The sequence below is a fragment of the Pogona vitticeps genome, chromosome W (genome assembly GCF_051106095.1).
Source record: "Pogona vitticeps strain Pit_001003342236 chromosome W, PviZW2.1, whole genome shotgun sequence".
NCBI lineage: Eukaryota > Metazoa > Chordata > Lepidosauria > Squamata > Agamidae > Pogona > Pogona vitticeps.
In genome coordinates, this window is record NC_135798.1 from 210,280 (window position 1) to 230,159 (window position 19,880).

Below are 19,880 nucleotides of genomic sequence, written 5' to 3' on the forward strand. Positions count from 1 at the left end.
GAGGAGAGTTATTTTCACTTTTGAAGCAGACTGATAAGATAGGTTTGCCGCTGCTTTTCTTCGTTCAGCCAAATATTTTCATTCTTATTTTCAGCTTAATGGGGCTGTTTCCTAAATCAAAGGCTTCAGCTTACTTAGTTGTTATATATTTTAAGCTTATATTGGTTCTCCCCCGGTAAAGGGTTACTCACGGCTCAGTGCCAGTATGGCTCCCTGCTGAGTGATTTCTTCAGAGGGAAGTGCTGGGTGATTTCTTCAGAGGGAAGAAGTCCGGGTTTGCCTCCCATTCTTCTCCTTCTGCTGCTCACCATCTGCTTCAGAGAGAATTCTCCTAGACTCTCCTTCAATCCCCATTTCAAAAGGGGGATCCCGGACTGAACGGTTCCAGTTTTTCAAGAGAGAGCTCTTCTCTGGAGCTACTGGCAGCACTGCAACAAAGACCCACCTCCTATTAAACTGGATTTATTAATGTAAAAACAGCAGGACTGGTTAAGCCAAGCACATAAACCGCCATTGCGAAGAAAAAGGAAGTCAAGGCCTAATTGGTTTTATGCAACAACATTGGCCAGGGAGTCAATTTCTGTTTGCAAAGCCTTAATGGCTACTTTGGAAGTGTTGGCTAAAAGTTCTATATCCTTGGATATAGCCAGAAGCTTGAGATCGGTATTACCGTAGCTGCTGTAATCCAAGGAATGAAATAGCTAGCTATATCTATAACGTCCGTTTCTCCCGAAGTAAGGGCACAACGGCGTTTACATATATATGTGGGTTTCCAGCGGTCGAGATAGAAGCATGATGTGTGACATAAAGATTATACGGGCCCAGGGAGGCTAGTGTACAACGGCCCTGCCAAGAGGCAGGAAGGACTTTGTAAGCAGCAAAGCCGCAAACAAAAAAGATACCCTTGTCCAATCCGTAAGTGTAATTCTCAAGACAATAACCCCTTTTTAGGTCCGTTCGCTGCCAAGCCATAGATTTGAACAACAAATAGTCATTGTTCTCGAGAGACATAGATCCCCGCCATCGTGTCCTTTTATCAGGCCAACCCGTCTCGCCTACACATTCCCAAGAAACCACTTTGTTCCGTGTGACAGCACGGCCCGCTTTATAAACACATTGAGTTTCATGGCATCTGCAAAGAGGCAGATAGGCAGAATGACCATAGTCTTGTGTAGTTGTATTCCAATCTACCTCGCTATAAGGCAGGATGAGGATAAGAGTGCAGTTGGGATAGGAACACAGAGATATAGACCCATTAAGCGCTTCTAGGCAAACTGGGGCAACGGGCCGCAAAAAAAGGGGGAGACTAAAGGTATCAGACTAGGGATTTGAATTTGAGAAATGGTACCGCTTTCAGAGAATATAGAAACATTGGCCCAATCAGAAACATTAAGGAAACGGAAGGGCCCAAAAAGCTAAGCCTTAACATGGTTGAATGTGCACACATCCAACAATCCTTTTCATTGGTAGTATTAAGTCATTTGCCATTTTTAAGAACTCATTTTCAACAACAGATGAGGCCTGGGCACTAGCGTGAGAGAGGAGGAAAACACAATAATATACAAAACTGTAAAAGCACATCAGGAAAAGGAAGAAGAGGTCCTGTAAACCAGCCTGAGACGTGCTTCGCCATGGACGGACGCATCTTGAAGGAATCCACATGGGTCCTTTATCAAGGGTGATCGCAGCGTATCCACGTCCCCAAGTGATCAGTGGCACAGGTCCCTTCCACTCAGGATCTGGGGGCTGTCTGAATGACACCAACGGACGAGGAAGCTGTTCATCAGATCTGAAATGAAATTCGACTGGAGAGTGAGACCTATTATGAGGGGTAAGCAGAAAATTTAATGTAAACAAAACCTTGGCAACAACGGTAGGAATATCTGCAGTTGGTACACCACTCTCCCCCCCCCGTTTGTTTGAGAAACAAGGATTTGAAAGTACTGTATGATGAGCCCGTTCAACAATTGCTTGTTCAGTGGAGTTGAAAGGTATGCTGTGCTTGAGTTTGATGTTCCATTGAGCACAAAAGTCAGAAAAGGCTGCAGAGTAATACGCTGGATCATTGTCAGTCTTGAGTTCTTGTGGGCGACCCATGACAGCAAAGCAGTGCTGAATAGCATGGCGTGTAGTTTCTCCGCGCATGGGAGTGGCCCAGATAAATCCTGGAAAGGTATCCACAGTTAAGTGAAGTTTAGACATAGGGTTGAGAACAGGTACTTCTGTGACATCCATTTGCCATAGTTGGTTGGCTTCGGTTCCTCTAGGATTGACAGCATCAAAGGGAAAGTTCAATGGAGATTTAGCACAGGAGGGACAAGAAGCAACAATATCCCGAGCCTGTGACATGGGGATTGAAAATAGCTTGCTCAATGATTTAGCAGATTGATGAAACGTTCTGTGAGAGTCAGTGGGATTGTCAAAAAGAGGAAAGGCAGATTCTCGGAGTGCAGCATCAGCGACAGCATTTCCTTCTGTCAAAAATCCAGGTAAACCTGAATGAGAGCGAAGGTGGGCAACGAAACAGGGAAGATAGCGTTCCTGTAACAGACATTGCAATTTAACAAATAGAGACAGTAAAGCATCATCAATGTTAGGAGATAAATACGAATTTGGAAGATGCGTCAATAATTTGAAGACGTATTGAGTGTCAACAATCAGATTAAAGGAGTCGTGAACAAAGGTTTCAAATGCAAGAATGACAGCGGCTGGTTCCGAACATTGGGCTGAAGTCTGAGGTACCGTGAAACGGGGGATCTTTGGCCAGGTTGTTTTGTATCTGCACTGCAGCAGCCAGCAATTGCGCCTTGTGGCTGTGGGTACCTACATTTTGACAGACTTTGAGCATATCATGGAGGGTAGTCTCAGCCTTATTGTATATGGGATAAGGTCTTGTCTACAGTCCTCATTAGCATTCCCAAAAGCCAGTTGTTAATCAAAAGATTGTGCGCCTGTCTGTTGTCAACCTGGCACTCAACTGCTGTCATCAGTCTGTTCACAAATTCTGTGTAGGGCTCCTTTGGACCCTGACGGATGCCTGCAAACCCTGCAACTGAAGTGTCTCCTTGTACAGGAATGTGTTTCCAAGCCTTGATAATTATATCCCCTAGTTGGGTTAGGGCTGGGTCAGTGAGACAGATTTGTTGGGCTGGAGTAGTATAGTTTCCTTCCCCGACCAGTATTTGGTGAGTAATAGGTATCACAAGAGTAACCCTAGCATTAGTCTCTGCTTGCTTGGTAGCAAGTTCTTTCCATTCTTGTATACACATGAGACTTTGGGCTGGTGGCAGTAAACTTTTTATTATGGTTTTCCAATCAATGGGGACCATTCTCTGATAAGTAAGAGTCTCTAGAATGGTAATAGTGTAGGGAGCATGGATCCCATTGTCCTTTACACTACGTTGCAGCTCCTTGACATACTTATATGAGATGGGTTCATATTGGTCCGGCACGGCGGGTAGTCCCCCACAGGCAGGGGTTCCTCTAAGAACAGGAAAAGTAGCCACACAACCAGGCATGATGTCTCCACTTTCCAGTACTGCTGTCGCTACGGCAGAGGCAATGGAAGAGGAGCAACCCGGATTGTCATGATCATCTGCTGGAAGAAGATCAGCCGAGATGTCATCGTGAGAGGTGATACCATCCGGGGGCCTTTCTGGAGGTAACTGTCTATGACCTTCATAGCCAGGTGGAGGTGCTGAAGGAGCGGAGGCAGGAGCCAGTGGCAGAAGTTGAGGTAAGGTGATGGGTGCCACGGACTGCTCTTGTAGCTAGCTAAACAGGATGTTATTTGGAGTCAGTTCCTTCAAACTGGCACGAACCTTGCACCAAGTAAATAAAACCTGAGCTATACCACGAGGATGTCCCTGAAAACAGTTGCCGATTTTGCGCCAATCCTTAAGGTCTAGGGTTCCGCTCTCCGGAACCCATGGGCAGATGTCATCGATGGCATGAACTAAATCTTCCACCTCCTTTTGGGTTGTGGTGTGGCCATTACGGGTTATGATGAAGTGGAGGTCCTTAACATATTGCTGTTGCTGGAGAGAAAGTGACGAACCCCTGGTCCTACGTGTCTAATTTGACAGAAACACTCACCCAGGGACCGAGGATGGATGGATGGCTAGCCTGAAACCCGTGCCGGGCGGGGGTGAGCGTTGATTGAAGCACAACAGAGAGGCCAAAGGAGTAGGCCTCACGCTGAAGAGTAGGCCTCACTCGAAGTTGCAGCCTCACACGGATGATGTAGGCCTCACACAGGGCACCACTTGTCTGCAGACTAAAAATGGAGTTCCAAAGCGTGTCCCAGAATCAGCATAAGCATCAGCATAAGCATCTGCATAAATCAGCCTGGACACCTCCTTTTATTGGCATACAGGTTACATAACATTCCACATTAACCAATAGGGCATTGAGTACAAACTGCCCAATAACAATTAACGCAATCGCAATGCAGTATGGTTATACAACAGATGGTTATGTGTACGTGACATTAGACACATAGGTAATGGCACAGCAATTAAACATAAACGATTGTAATAACCTATGTGTATGCATAGAATTTCCAACACAGACCTGCTGACACTGTGTACGTTATCTCTGTGCTGAGTGTTCATGGCTGTAAAATTCAGATTCTTTTTTATTTGTCTTATTTTATATAACCTGACAGTCTGAATGTGGGATATAGTACAGTGGTGCCTCGCTTAACGATTGCCTCGTTTAGCGATGAATTCGCATAACGATGTGGTTTTTTAAGAAAATAATATGCCTCACATAACGATGTTTCCTATGGCCGATTTTCGCTTAGCGAAGTTTGGGACCATGCTTCGCATAACGAATGCGATTTTAGGTCCCCTGCTTCACTTAACGATGTTTTTTTCCAATTAAAAAAGTGTCTTAGAAGGGTCAAACACGGTTCTAAATGCTTGGATTCGTTAGAGGACCCCTTAAGTCATGTGCAAACCTGATTTGGCTTTGATCTGACTTTTCGTTAATTTTTTGTGAAATTTTTTTTTTTGGCCCATAGGAACCAATGGACCTGTCAAAATCTGACAGCTCCATGCTTTCCTATGGGGGAGAAAACAATTTACAAAAAATTAACGAAAGTTCAGATCAAAGCCAAATCAGGTTTGCACACAACTTAGGGGGTCCTCTAACGAACCCAAGAATTTAGAACAGTTGCTGAGTCTTCATTAATTTTTTGTGAATTTTTTCTTCCCCCCATAGGAAATAATGGAGCTGTCAGATTTTGACAGCTGTCAAAAGTTGGGGGGAAAAAATTCACCATAAATTAATGAAAAGTCAGATCAAAGCCAAATTAACTTTTGCATCCGTTTTAGAGGGTGCAGAAGCTAATCCAAGCATTTAAAACCATTTTTGACCCTTGTATGACACATTTAAAATTGCAAAAATTGACTTCGCAAAGCCATTACAATGTATTGAGTCAGCTTCAATACATTCCAATGGAGGATACATTGTTTCACTTAGTTATGTTTCCTATGGGTTTTTTCGCTTAACGACGGCAATCCGTTCCAATTGGAACGGATTAACCGGTTTCCAATGCATTCCTATGGGAAATGGTGTTTCGCATAGCGATGGTTTCACATAGCGATGTTTTTTTTGGAACCAATTAACATCGCTATGCGAGGCACCACTGTACTTCTGTAGCCATGATTTTAAAAAAAGGTCCAATGTGTTCCCAGCAAGAGAAAAAGTTGCCAAGCTTCCATAGGAGAGTGCAGCCTGAATATTGACAGCAGGACTGGGAGCAGTGAAGATGGTCTGCACAGGACACCCTCTCTTCTGCTACCTGCCATCCACACTTGCTGAAAAACAGCCCTGACCTTTGCCTTGGGTTTGGGAGAGAAGCGGTGGATTGTCGGACTGTCAGCTTCTGGGATTTTCCCTTGTGGGATGTCACTTTGTCCTGCTCCACCTCTTCACCTCTGGAGTCCTGCTCCACCTCTTCACCTCTTGACCTCTGGAGTGTCTCTGGTTTCCATGGTTTCCCGTACTATTTCACACCGTTACAAGATGGGGGATACCTGGCTCAGCAGTACTAGGAGCGAGAAGGACCTTGGAATCGTCTTAGATCACAAGCCAACAGTGTGATGTGGCTGCAAAAAAGCCAATGCTATTTAGGCTACATTAAGAGAAGGAGAGTCTCCAAATCCCATGAGGTGCTAGTTCCCTACTCCTTGGTCAACCTAATCCTCCTTGTTTCTGATATTAATACCAGTACTTTTTATTAATCCTTGCTTTTTCATCACCATTTCAAAATATGTTAATTATGTTTTGTCAGTCTTTCAAATCTCTTTATTGGTTTCATGCAAAAGAAAAAAAATAATTTTAGGTAGTAACCCTTTGTTACACATTTCATATTACATAAAATTAGGCTTTCCTTACTACCCTCTCTTACGAATTATCCTCCATATTTCCATCAATTCTTTCTCCGTTTTCTCTAATATATGTTTATGTTGTAAAATGTCAGGAAAACTTTTGATATGTGGACACAAACTGTCCTTGGTGGAAGCGTAGATGTTGCCCCTCCAGAGGAAACGAGAGAGACCTGACAGAAACTCCGTGCTTTGTCTTTCTCTCCAGATGCAAAAACTTATGACAGGCAAACATAATTATAAAAATACTTTGTATTTAAACGTTTAACTTAAATAGCTAAACTTCACTATAAAAGCGTGTACAGAACATATGACTTTTTTTGCTCACGATCCCACTGTCAGCCTGACCGCCCTTAAGCAAAGGTGCAGCAACGAATGCTCCGCCTGAGCTGCTTTTATACGAACTTAAGTCCCTACAATCCCTGGCGCCTGCCCGTGGCTACGGCAGCCTCAAACTTTCCCAGTGAATCAGCTTCAGGGGTTTGGCTGACCTACACGCAGTTTGTTTCTCCGGCTTTCCTGTGTGAGTATGTTGAAGACTTTAATTTACTCTATTTCTCAGTGACCTGATCTATACGGACATTTTGACATAAAATTCCTGTACGTAGCCTCCACCTCCTAGCTTCTTTATAATCACATGTACCCTTAAAATCCATATTGACCCATGTGTGATCTGCTACATTTATTAACCCTACATCTGTCTTACCAACTCTAAATCACAATCACTAGATGCAAATATATATAATCTATCCTAAAATAACTTTTATATGCTGATGAATAAAAATTAACTTCTTTACATCTCCTTTCACTTCTCTCCAAACATCTTGCATGTCAGTTCTTTTTATCAGTTTATTTCATATTGTAACATTATACCTTCTTTCATCCTTCGTAGGGTTGAAAGTCGTGCCCTGCTTTACGATTGCTCCGTATTATGACGAATCCGCTTCAAGCGATCGCAAAACGATGGTCTAATAGTATTTTTTTGCTTTGCGATGATCGGTTCCCTGCTTCAGGAATCGATTCTTTGCAAAATGATGTGTTTTTTAACAACTGATCGGCAGTTCCAAAATGGCCACCGGGTAATTAAAATGGCTCCCCGCTGTGTTTAGGGATGGATTCTTCGCTATACAGGCACCGAAAATGGCCGCCGTATGGAAGATCTTCACTGGACAGTGAGTTTTAAGCCCATTGGAACACATTAACCAGGTTTTAATGCGCTTCAATGGGTTTTTTTATTTTTGCATTATGACGTTTTCACTCTACAGCGATTTCGCTGGAATGAATTAACGTCGTAATGCAAGGCACCACTGTATGTGCCTCTTCATCCATTAACATTTATCTTTATTTATCAAGACTTTAAACCATTCCATTTTAGCATCACATCTCCATTTGGTCCCATACTCTGACGACATACCCCAGCAAAGCAACACCCAATAGTAACAAATCCTGAAACTTTAACTATTTTCCCAAAATAAAAACCTAACCCATAAACCCTCACTTCTACATTTAATAATATTTTCCGCTCTTTTTGGCAAGATCCTACCTGGCCATGGTTAAGTGCAAAGTCCGGCACCTTGGAAAAATAAACCAATTGCTCAGTTACAAGGTGGGGGATAGTTGGCTCAACAAAACTATGAGCAAGAGGGATCTGGGATTTGTTGTAGATCGCAAGCTAAATGTGGGCCAACAGTGGCTTTTTATTAATCCAGGTTCTCCAACTCTTCTTTCCTTTTCTCCTTTCATGTGTTCACCATTTTTAATACATTTATGGACTTGCAATGTCTTTAAATTAAGTACTGTACAGTGGAGGAAATTTGAAAGTAAACCATAGAACTTTTCCAGTAAAACCTCAATGTCCGAGTCCTGCTCGGAAATGTGTGAGGTGCTGTAAAGTAAATGACTAGAAGCACACAGAAAACTTTTTTAGCTCTTGCCAGCATGGCTGGGAGAAGGCTGTCTGTGTCTCCAGCAGCTCCTTTGTTCTCTCTCAGCCACACTGTCCGAGAGTGATTTATTGCCTCCATAAAAACGCCTCTCGCCTCAGATTACAGCCTGTTACATAGTTTCTAGGCATATATATACCCGCCTACCAACCTACATCACACAATACAAGAGGAAATGAGGAAATACTTCTTCCTGCTGCCTTAAGGACAGGCCCACAAGGAACATAGATATATGAAAAGATACATAGACTTATAGTAAGCTCTCTGTTCTGCCCCATAAGCAGAATCATTTCCCCACATTCCCTCCGTTTTTATTTAAGCAAAAGATTATAGTCCTCATCCTGATTAGCAAGGATATGATATTTAACCTGATACAATTGCTTAGGGCTAAGGGAATCAGATGGGACGGTCCGACGACAACAGGATGATAACATAGATATAAAAGCAGGTAAACACTGAAGAAAGCAACATAAAGTAATTAAAATTACAATTATAATAATGATATACATAATAAGAGTATGCAACCAGGTCCAGGAAAAGGATGGCAGCCATGACCACATTGACTCCCACAAGGAGAACGATGAAGGGGCATGTTGGTCACTAATTAACTGTTCCATGGCCAGGAGCGTGTGAGTAATATTAGGGGAGTGGTCCAAGACATACACACAACAGGTAGCCCCAATCAAAGCACAAATTCCCCCTTTGGCAGCTAACATGATATCTAACGCCTAGCGATTTTGCAGAGCAAGTGAGCGTAGGTCTTTGAGTTCTGAATTTATAAGCTTTATAGAACTGATAGTATCATTAAACATAGCTTCTGTGAAATTAGATAACTGTACTAAATACAATAATTCCAGGTAGCTCCAAGCGAGGGAGCAAATAGCGTAGAAAGCTCTCTGCTAATAGTAGCAAAGGAATCTAGGCCACATCGATTATGAACACGGCCCAGAGTAGAACGCGAAGCATGTTTTACAACAGCAGGAAGTACAAAACCTACAGAGCAAGTTCCTCACCAGTAAGCAGGAATAGACTTATAGGCCAAACGGCCACAAAGAAACCAATATCCTTCAGGTAGGAAAGACGGAACAGAATCATCAAAAGCACGTTGAATACACCATGTAAGTAATGTATTCCAGAGTAGACCAAGCTTCCCAGTTTTAGTAGAGGTAACCTTACCACCGCAAGAAGACAGGGAAGCGGTACCATTAATTTGCAGGGTTAAATTACAGCCTATGTAGTCATTGCCAGACAGCAGTGATTCTTGAATCATAAAGGTGCGGTTACACAAAGGGAGCATACCAACCTTCACAGTGGCATTTGTGGAGGAAAGGTTACCTGTACGAAAACACCAAGAGGCAGCAACACTAGCTCCCACACCTAAAGGGATGGTATGGGACACATTAATGGTGTAATGAGGAACAGCAACCTTAGATGTCCAATCCTGCATAGGGATGCCTATATAGGAAGCATCAGAGAAACCATTGCCAGGAATGTGAGCACAAATATAACAGTTAGTCCAATTCAGAATATAATTGTCCTGCCATGGTCGTAAAGAAGTACCCTGGCTACAGGAAAAAAACAATAATAACACTGAACACATCATGAGTCCACAATGTCCTTTGGAAGCGCAGCACACCACGGGCGAACACATCGTGCAGGAATCCACACAGCTCCTTTGTCCAAGGCAATTGCAGTGTATCCACGTCCCCAGGTAATCAGTTCAGCTGGGCCTTTCCAGGTAGGGTCCGGTGGCTGACGATATGATACCAAGGGTCGCGGCAGTTGCTCCTGGGACCTGAAATGAAGCTCAACAGGAGTGTGGTTCCTATTGTGAGGTGTGAGGAGGAAGTAGCAGGAACATCAAAGAGTGAGCCGTCCCCTCAACCACCCAAGATAGAGCAAGAGATAAAGCCTGAAAGGGAGTTAGGAGCAAGACCGAAGGAAAAGCAAATGACAGATGCGCGCGCGAAGGAGGAGAGAAAGATCTGCGAAGCTGAGATAGGAGAGGGAAAAGGCGGGGGAAAGCACGAGAAGGAGGAACGGAAAAAACTGTCAGAAACGCCAGTTGAGAGAGAGGGCAGAAGTTGGAACCGTGACAGGGAGAGAGTAGACGTGTTTTTGACGACAGAAGAAGGGAATAGATCAAAAGAGACACAAAAAGTAACCGTGATAGAGGAGAAAGTGACTGAAGAACCAGACGAAGGAGCGCGGGTGTTCTCAGTCCCACAGAAAAGACCAGCCGAGAGTGATATAGATGAAGAATATAAAGATTCAGCTAAAGGAACGTTCAAACCTATAATACCTGGTCTTAACCCTGAAGAATGGACAGTTCTGGTATATCACAGGGCTCACGGTCCAGAGAAAATGGTACATCAATTAGATCCGGAAGTAGAGAAAGAGCTGTTGAAAGAGGGAGATTGGGCCCGCCATCCCTGTTGCGGGACCCTCTGTGTGGTCCACAACGGGTTCATGAGAATGCCAACCGAGAAAGAGAAAAATGCGAAAACCTACTATTAAAAGAATTACCTGTTGAAAAATCGTTAGCATGGTTTTGGGATGATTCCCCACCCCGTTTGACGTTACAAAAACCTGTTGATGTTGAAGAAAGAGTTGACACAAGTTATGTTAATAAAAATCCTTTATTTCTTAATTCCGACGCCTCTTTCATCGTTCCCGATTCAGAACTACATAAAAATATAGGCGAACCCCCCCACATGAGGAAACAGCAAAAAGTTTAGTGTGTACAATGCACGAGCAACAGCTATGGGATGTCAGCTACAGGAACATTCTTCCCAGAGGTCTGTTTCTGAAGAAGGGATTTAAAGGTTAAATGAACACGCTCAACAATTGCTTAACCTGTAGAGTTAAAAGGAATCCCATGTTTAAGCCTAATTCCCCATTGTTTACAAAATTGAGAAAAGGCATCTGAAACATAAGCCGGCCCATTGTCAGTTTTGATCAAGTCTGGTCAACCCATGACAGCAAACGTGCGAACACAATGCTGGATGACGTGTCGAGTAGTTTCTCCTTTCATAGGTGTTGCCCAGATAAAACCTGAATAAGTATCAACAGTGAGATGAAGCTTAGAGAATGTGGACAACAATGGCATATGAGTTACATCCATTTGCCAAATCTCATTGGAATGTTCTCCACAGGGGTTAACAGCATCAAAAGGCAGATTCAATGGAGAGGTAGTACAGGACGAACAGGCTGATACAATGTCCAGGGCTTGAGCCAAGGGGATGTTAAACTGTTTATGAAGAGTCTTAGCAGATTGATGAAGCATCCCATGTGAAGACAAGGGATCATCAAATAAATGAAAAGTCTCAGGGATGTCATGTAAAAATGAATCCGCTACTGCATTTCCCTGGACAAGGAACCCAGGCAAGTTAGAATGAGAGTGAATGTGAAAAACAAAACACCGATTGATGCGTAACTGAAGCAGAGCCTGCAAAGAGGAAAACAAGTCATACAGTTCCTTGTCCATTGAGGGTGCAAGATAGGAGAAAGGCAAATGTAACAGTAGTCGAAATACATACTGTGTCCACTATCAAGTTAAAGTCCTGGTGAGCAAATATTTGAAAGGCGAGAATAACAGCAGCAAGTTCTGACCATTGAGCAGAGGAATGAGAAGATGTAAATTGAGGAACCCAGTTACCACCTTCGTCTTGCCAGGTAACAACGCCCTTGCTTGGTGAGCCATCTGTGAACACGGTAGTCGCTGCAGGCAATGGATGATCTGCAAAGCAAGTGGTTAAGGTATAGGGAACAAGAGACAGCAAAGTTATACGCTTGTCCTTTGGAGGATTAGGAATGACTTTGCCAATGAAGTCGGCGCATGCAATTTGAAAATCGACCGAAGTCTGTAGAAGACGTTCGGCGTCCCCCTGCCTGAAAGGGAAATAAACACAGTCAATATCAGAACCAATTAACTGAATACAACGAGAACGGGCCTTAGAAAACAGGTCTGCCACAGCTGTGACAGATGGATAGAGTTTGCGAGGAGGTGTGTGAGGAAGATGCAACCATTCAATTATGGCAATCCTTTCAGATGTGACAGGAGCATACAGGATGGCTGTAGGGAGTGAAGGAGTGGATAAAATTGCACATGAAAGACGAGAAGAGTTTGGAGGTAGTCGATCGACGGCTCAAAGTTTAAGGCGGTGAGAAACAAGTTGAAACTCTTGCTTCATTGGCTCTGTAACAGGAATGACGTCCGCTGGTGATGTATGACCAGAGAGAGCATTGAATAGTGGAAGAAGTTCTTTCGTGGTGAGAGCCAGGAAAGGTCTGGCCCAATTAATATTTCCTAGTAGGCTTTGTAATTGTACTAAGGTCAGAGTAGATGGAATGTTTAGTTGACGAAGCTTTGGTATTGATGCTTGTTGTGAAAGTTTATGTCCCAAATATTGGTATGGTGGAACAGTCTGTATCTTCTCAGGAGATATGCAAAGGCCATATGCAGTAAGTTGAGAGGCAAGGAAGTCCATGTGAGAAGAGGTAATACATTTGCCAGCTACCAAAATATCATCCATGTAATGGTAAACAGTCAATTGAGGATACTTTTTTCTAAATGGTTCAAGGGCTGCAGCTACAAAAACCTGACACAAACAGGGGCTGTTTCGCATTCCCTGGGGCAGAGAGACCCATTCAAAATGATGGGTTGGTTGAGAGTTATTATAGACAGACACAGTAAAAGCAAATTTTTCACAATCTTGTGGGTGCAAGGGGATGGAAAAGAAACAGTCCTTCAAGTCAATGACTCACAGGTCATAGTCCTCAGGTATCAAGTTTGGATTAGGCATTCCACATTGAAGGGGACCCATTACCTGCATACGTTCATTGACTTTTCTACGGTCTTGAAGCAATCTCCATTTTCCTGATTTCTTTTTAATGACAAATATAGGCGTGTTCCAAGTGCTGGTACTAGGTCTAATATGTCCAAGGGTAAGCTGCTCTTCTATCAAGGCCTCCACTGCCCGGAGCTTCTGAAGTGACATAGGCCACTGCTCAACCCAAACTGGTGTCAAATCTGTCCATTTAATAGGAAGAGCATGTAGTGGCGCACACGGGGAGGCCCTTAGGATAAATTTGTATGTATGACAGCTCCCAACTGAGACAATAAGTCTCTGCCCCATAATGTGATAGGAATGTCCATGACCAATGGCTTCAATTGCATAGCTTTGTCCTCTGATTGAAAAATGATATTATGGGCACTTTGCTGTGCCGCAGTAAATCCACCTACTCCATATACTGCGGCCGCCTGCTGCAAGGGCAAAGATCTTGGCCAGTCCTTCCTTGATATAACAGTTACGTCCGCGCCAGAATCTAGCAAGCCGCGAATAGCATGGCCTGCCATAGTAATAGTTAGTATAGGCCTCTCTTCTGACAAAGCAATAGTAGCCATAAGCAAGTTTTCAGGCACTTTCATGGGGGAAGCAGACTGTCCATTAGATACGTCTGGAAGCAGAAACAGTTTACCAATTCCCATTCCAGCAGGGAGATGTAGGGGAATGTTGGACCAGACATGAATCATGAATGTACTGAAGTCAGAGGGAAAAAACATTCCAGGGACGATGTCCAAATTGGGGGCAAATGGCAATAAAAGTCCCATGAATCCCTGTGGAATGGACACAGGAATACTAACTGGGACTGGCGATGGTAGCCCTGGAAGATTCAGAAAGACAGACTCAGCTACTTTGACTATGATGCCTCTTTGTTCAGCTGTCTGCTCAGCATCTATAGCCCAACCCCAATTGGTTGCTTCTTTATGATTGCATATCTCTAGCCAGTCCTTAGCAAGTGGCAGGATATGATCTAAGCAGTTAGTGTCCTCCATTTTTAAAGAACTATCTGGCTGCTGTGCCCCTAATTCTTTGCCTGGGCCTGGGGCTGCCCATCCTGGCGTTTCCCTGATTCATTTGGTAGGACTGGTTATTCTGTTGTTGATTCTCAGGGCGAGAGCGGCATTGGCTAGCCCAATGATAGCCTTTCTGACAAATTGGACACTTCCTGGAGGGTCTATTGACGTGTTTTGGCGTGGAACGACACTGGCTTTTAAAATGCCCCTCCTTCCCACATGAGAAACATCGTTTACCTTGCGCTGGATTTGATTGAATGGCTTGTTGCGCTGCAGCATACATAGCCGCCTTATGAGAAATAGACCCCACATTTTGACAGACCCTTAGCATATCCTGAATAGTGGTTTCTGGATTGCTATAAATGGGAGTCAGTGCCTTGCAGCAGTCATCATTAGCATTTTCAAAAGCCAGCTGTTTTTGGAGCATAGTACGTGCCTTATGGTTGTCAACTTGCCTTTCTATCGCTGTAATCAGGTGACTAACAAAGTCAGAGAATGATTCTTTGGGGCCTTGCCGAATGGTGGTAAACCCAGGCGATGGCCCCTCAGTAGACACTGGCAACTTGGCCCATGCTTTTTTCATAATTTTGGCAAGCTGTTCTATGGCAATATCTGAAAGGCCAAGTTGTTGGGCTGAAGTTTGAAACTGCCCATTACCAAGAAGTTGATCCCTGGTAACCCTGTTTATGGCTGGTTGGTTTGAGTGGGCATTTTGTTCAGCTTGGTATGTTGCCAAATGTCGCACTTCATCCAAAATTAACAGCGACTGAGCTGGAGGCAGCAAGGAATGTACAACCAATTTCCAATCATTTGGTGTCAGCTTCTGTTCTGCTAAATTGTCCAGCAAGGCTTTGGTGTAGGGTGCATAAGGGCCATATTCTTTAACAGCCTGCAACAAGTCCTTAATCAATTTCATTGGGATTGGTTCATATCGGTCCGGGACCACAGCCGCCCCAGGAAGGGCAGCTTGGCCCCCTGCAGCAGCAACTGGAGCGACAGCAGGGGTCCCTCGGATGATAGGAAATGCAGAAATCATTGGGTGCGCTGTATCCCCAGAGTCAATTAGCGCAGCAGACAGAGAAGCTGCTATGGGGGTGACCACGTGGGTTGTTCTTAAAGGAGCATTGTCGTCATCTGGTGGAAATAAATCAGGGCTGCCAGAATCAGCATTATCCAGTCTATCAGGAGGCTTCTTCCTACTGTGGCAGGAATCATATTGAGGAGGCAATGGAGGTGCAGAAGGCAATAGGGACGCACTAGGTGCTGGAGGTAGTATCTGTGGCAAAGGAGGGTACATTGATGTGGCCCCACATTCCAATTGTTGATTAAAAAGGATATTTCTCGGTGTTAAATGTTTAAGAGAAGCACACACTTTGCACCAAGTAAAAAGAATGTGTCAAGTAATCTTTGGGTTGTTTTGAAATGTGCTCCCAACTTTCATCCATGTCTCTGAGTCAAGGGTTCCACTCTCAGGGACCCATGGACAGCATGCATCTATGGCTGAAACTAAGTCTCCCACCTCCTGCCTTATTACAGGGTGACCATTGCTTGTAATTAAATAGAAAAGTTCATCTGCAAAAGTCTTCTGGTCATGGGATAACGTTGTGCCCATGATTGTATATGTATCTTATTTAGACCAGTTCCTACTCACCCTGTGGGACCCTTAAAAAGGGTAACTTAGCGCGCTTGAGCTCGTGCAGAGTGAGGTGGTAGAGCAGAACACAAGTACCGTCGTTCTGTGGTCGTAAATGAAGATTGATGGCCCTTTTCTTATGTTCGATCACACGGGAGCACCACTTGTCCGAGTCCTGCTCGGAAATGTGTGAGGTGCTGTAAAGTAAATGACTAGAAGCACACAGAAAACTTTTTAGCTCTTGCCAGCATGGCTGGGAGAAGGCTGTCTGTGTCTCCAGCAGCTCCTTTGTTCTCTCTCAGCCACACTGTCTGAGAGTGATTTATTGCCTCCATAAAAATGCCTCTTGCCTCAGATTACAGTCTGTTGCATAGTTTCTAGGCATACATATACCCGCCTACCAACCTACATCACACAAGAGGAAATGAGGAAATACTTCTTCCTGCTGCCTTAAGGACAGGCCCACAAGGAACACAGACATATGAAAAGATACATAGACTTATAGTAAGCTCTCTGTTCTGCCCCATAAGCAGAATCATTTTCCCATACCTCAATTCTAGTCAAACCCTCTCCTTCTATTTCTGAGTAAGCTGGCTGGATAGGTCAGTGGTTTAAATATCTGGTTGCAGAACCAGAGGTTCCTTGCTGAGTCTCCCATGGGTAAGGTCAGCTTGTGTGGCTCTTGAGGAACTGCAGGGTCCCAGAAGTAGGGTATCGAGAATGACTTTTGATTATTCTCTACCTAGAAACCCCCCCAAAAAGGGCTGCCATGAGTCAGAATTAACTTGATGGCCCATGATTAAAACTATTTTAGATTCATTCATTCGTTTAGTCGTGCCCGACTCTTTGTGACCCCATGGACCAGAGCATGCCAGGCCCTCCTATCTTCCACTGCCTCCTGGAGTTGGGTCAGATTCATTCTGGTAGCTTCGATGACACTGTCCAACCATCTCATCCTCAGTCATCCCCTTCTCTTCTTGCCTTCACACTTTCCCAACATCAAGGTCTTTTCCAGGGAGTCCTCTCTTCTCATGAGATGGCCAAAGTATTGGAACCTCAGCTTCAGGATCTGTCCTTCCAGCGAGCACTCAGGGTTGATTTCCTTTAGAATTGATAGGTTTGGTTGTTGTGGGTTTTTCGGGCTTCTTGGCCGTGTCCTCTGAAGACGCTGGCCACAGAGACTGGCGAAACGTTAGGAAGAACCACCTTCAGAACACGGCCAAGAATCCTGAAAAACCCACAACAACCAGTAGATCCCGGCCGTGAAAGCCTTCGCGAATTTATTGATAGGTTTGTTCTCCTTGCAGTCCAGGGGACTCTCAAGAGCCTCCTCCAGCACCACAATTCAAAGGCATCAATTCTTCGGCGGTCAGCGTTCTTTATGGTCCAGTGGTTAATATTTTCAACTATATTATCCCACCACTGTCCATTTGGAAGTATAAATTCAGGCAAGGGGAGTCCATGCTATTTTCACAATACAGCTAATTTTTCAAATGTTGCCAGTAAAGCCTTCAGGAGACATATGCCTTCTTTTTTCTCTTTTAGGTAACAAACACGATGGCCAGAATTATACAGAGCCACTTCTTCTGGACGTGAAAAGAGTGTGAAGTGTGAAGCCGGAAAGAAAAGCTTAGAAAAACCCATGAGCTAGAGGAGAAACGGCTTAAATGCCCGAAGTGTGAAGACAGCTTCAGACCAGTGCTTCTACTTCAGTTTAAAGAACTCACCCTGGGGAGAAAACATACAAAAACATGGAATGTGAAAAGAGTTTCAGCGGGAGAAGGAATCAGCATTCACATCAAAGGCCCCACACTGCGGAGAAACCACATAAATGCATGGAATGTGGAAAGAGCTTTCGTCAGAGTGGTCAGTTTAGGGTACATCAAAGGACCCACACTGGGGAGAAACCATATAAATGCATGGAATGTGGAAAGAGCTTTAGTCAGAGTTGTGAACTTAAGGTACATCAGAGAACCCACACTGGGGAGAAACCATATAAATGCATGGAATGTGGAAAGAGCTTTACTCAGAGTGGTCAGCTTATGGCACATCAAAGGACTCACACAGGGGAGAAACCGTATAAATGCATGGAATGTGGAAAGAGCTTTAGTCAGAGTGGTCACCTTAGGGTACATCAACGGACCCACACTGGGGAGAAACCACATAAATGCATGGATTGTGGAAAGAGCTTTAGTCACAGTTGTCTGCTTAGGTTACATCAAAGGACCCACACTGGGGAGAAACCACATAAATGCATGGAATGTGGAAACAGCTTTAGTCACAGTGCTGCCCTTAGGTCACATCAAAGGACTCACACTGGGGAGAAACCACATAAATGCATGGAATGTGGAAAGAGCTTTAGTCAGAGTAGTAATCTTAAGTCACATCACAGGACCCACACTGGGGAGAAACCACATAAATGCATGGAATGTGGAAAGAGCTTTAGTCAGAGTGGTCACCTTACGGTACATCAAAGGACACACACTGGGGAGAAACCACATAAATGCATGGAATGTGAAAACAGCTTTAGTCACAGTGCTGCCCTTAGGTCACATCAAAGGACTCACACTGGGGAGAAACCACATAAATGCATGGAATGTGGAAAGGGCTTTAGTCGGAATGGTGAACTTAGGTTACATCAAAGGACCCACACGGGGGAGAAGCCATATAAATGCATGGAATGTGGAAAGAGCTTTAGTCAGAGTGGTCATCTTAGGGTACATCAAAGGACCCACACTGGGGAGAAACCACATAAATGCATGAAATGTGGAAAGAGCTTTCGTCATAGTAGTCATCTTAGGGTACATAAAAGGACCCACACTGGGGTCAAAATGCTGACGTAATGTAAAACAAAGAGAAAGGAGAAGAAATGGAGTACATTTTGAAGTGCCTCTTGTGAAGTGTTTTACTTCCATCATTAATTAACAGAAATATCACAAAATAGACATAGAACCTTATGCTAAATAAAAGAAAATAAGCATATATTGTGCAACAGAACCTTTTACAAAATTAGTGTAAATAGAGAAAAGGATGGATGTTCTAAGGCTAACTGATGAAAGAAAAGCAAGTAGTGAAGAGAGAGAGCCTTCACCCTCAAAAATAATAATACAGTGGTGCCTCTTATAGCGATCACTCCGTATAGCAATGAAATCGCTTTGCGATGGACTTTTTGCCATCGCAAGCGATTGCTTTCTGATGGCCCCTATGGGGAAAATTCACTTTGCGATGACCGCAGGGAAGTGATCAACGCAAAGCCCCCTTTTTCGGCCAGCTGATCGGCAGGGTGATCTCAAGGCCCCGCTGATCAGCTGTGCTTTGTCTCTCCCCACCCCTCGCAGCTCCAGCCTCGGCAGGGAGACTGAGGCGCCACCACCACCCCGGCTCAGAAAGACCCTCTGTGCCTGCAGCAACCTTGTCTTCATAAAATATTCATGAAGAGGGCACCAATGTATTTTCTATTTTTAAAAAATATATTGTATTGAGAGTACAGTGGTGCCTCGCTTAATGATAATCCGTGCCAGGAAAATCGCCGTTAAGCAGAAACACCATAAAGCGAAAAGAAAAAACCCATTGAAACACATTGAAACCCCTTTAATGCATTTCAATGGGGTCAAAACTCACCATCCAGAGAAGATCCGTCATACGGCAGCCATTTTTGCTGCCTGTCTTGTGAGAAATCCGTCCCAGCAAACAGTGGGGAGCCACTTTTTTTTTCCAGCGGCCATTTTGTAATCACCAATCTGCTGTTCAGGGTTCGTCGTTTTGCGAAGAATTGGTTCCCGAAGCAGGAAACCGATCTTTGCAAAGCGAAAAAAACCCATTTCGAACATAGTTTTGCGATCGCTTCTGCAATCACAAAAAGATCATCGTAATGCGGTTTTCTCGTTATACGAGGCAAACGAGGCACCACTGTATACTGCTTTGTAATGGCAGGGATTGTTGGAAGAAGTGGAAATTTTGGTTTTTCAAGCTCTGGACTCTTCAGGCCCTGGGCTGCACTGGGTCAGAGGTGACCAAATCCTTTGATCCTTAACCTCTGAGCTTCTTGGAGG

At 44.1% G+C, this 19,880-nt stretch overlaps 1 protein-coding gene across 12 annotated transcripts in view; it reads left to right on the plus strand.

Annotated features, from left to right (window-relative positions):
- Nucleotides 1-18,714, plus strand: part of LOC140702927 (uncharacterized) — a 52,203-nt gene extending 33,489 nt beyond the window's left edge. For 6 of the 12 annotated variants that reach the window (XM_078382324.1, XM_078382319.1, XM_078382323.1 and 3 more), the window contains one exon: nt 17,374-18,714. In XM_078382324.1, coding sequence (XP_078238450.1) covers nt 17,580-18,671 — 1,092 coding nt within the window. In that variant the 5' untranslated portion in view covers nt 17,374-17,579 and the 3' untranslated portion in view covers nt 18,672-18,714. Of the gene's footprint in view, nt 1-1,514; nt 1,832-3,536; nt 3,737-17,373 lie in introns of all 12 variants that reach the window. The other 6 variants (XM_078382318.1, XM_078382325.1, XM_078382320.1 and 3 more) reach the window with 3 other exon arrangements.
- Nucleotides 18,715-19,880: the final 1,166 nt, after the last annotated feature.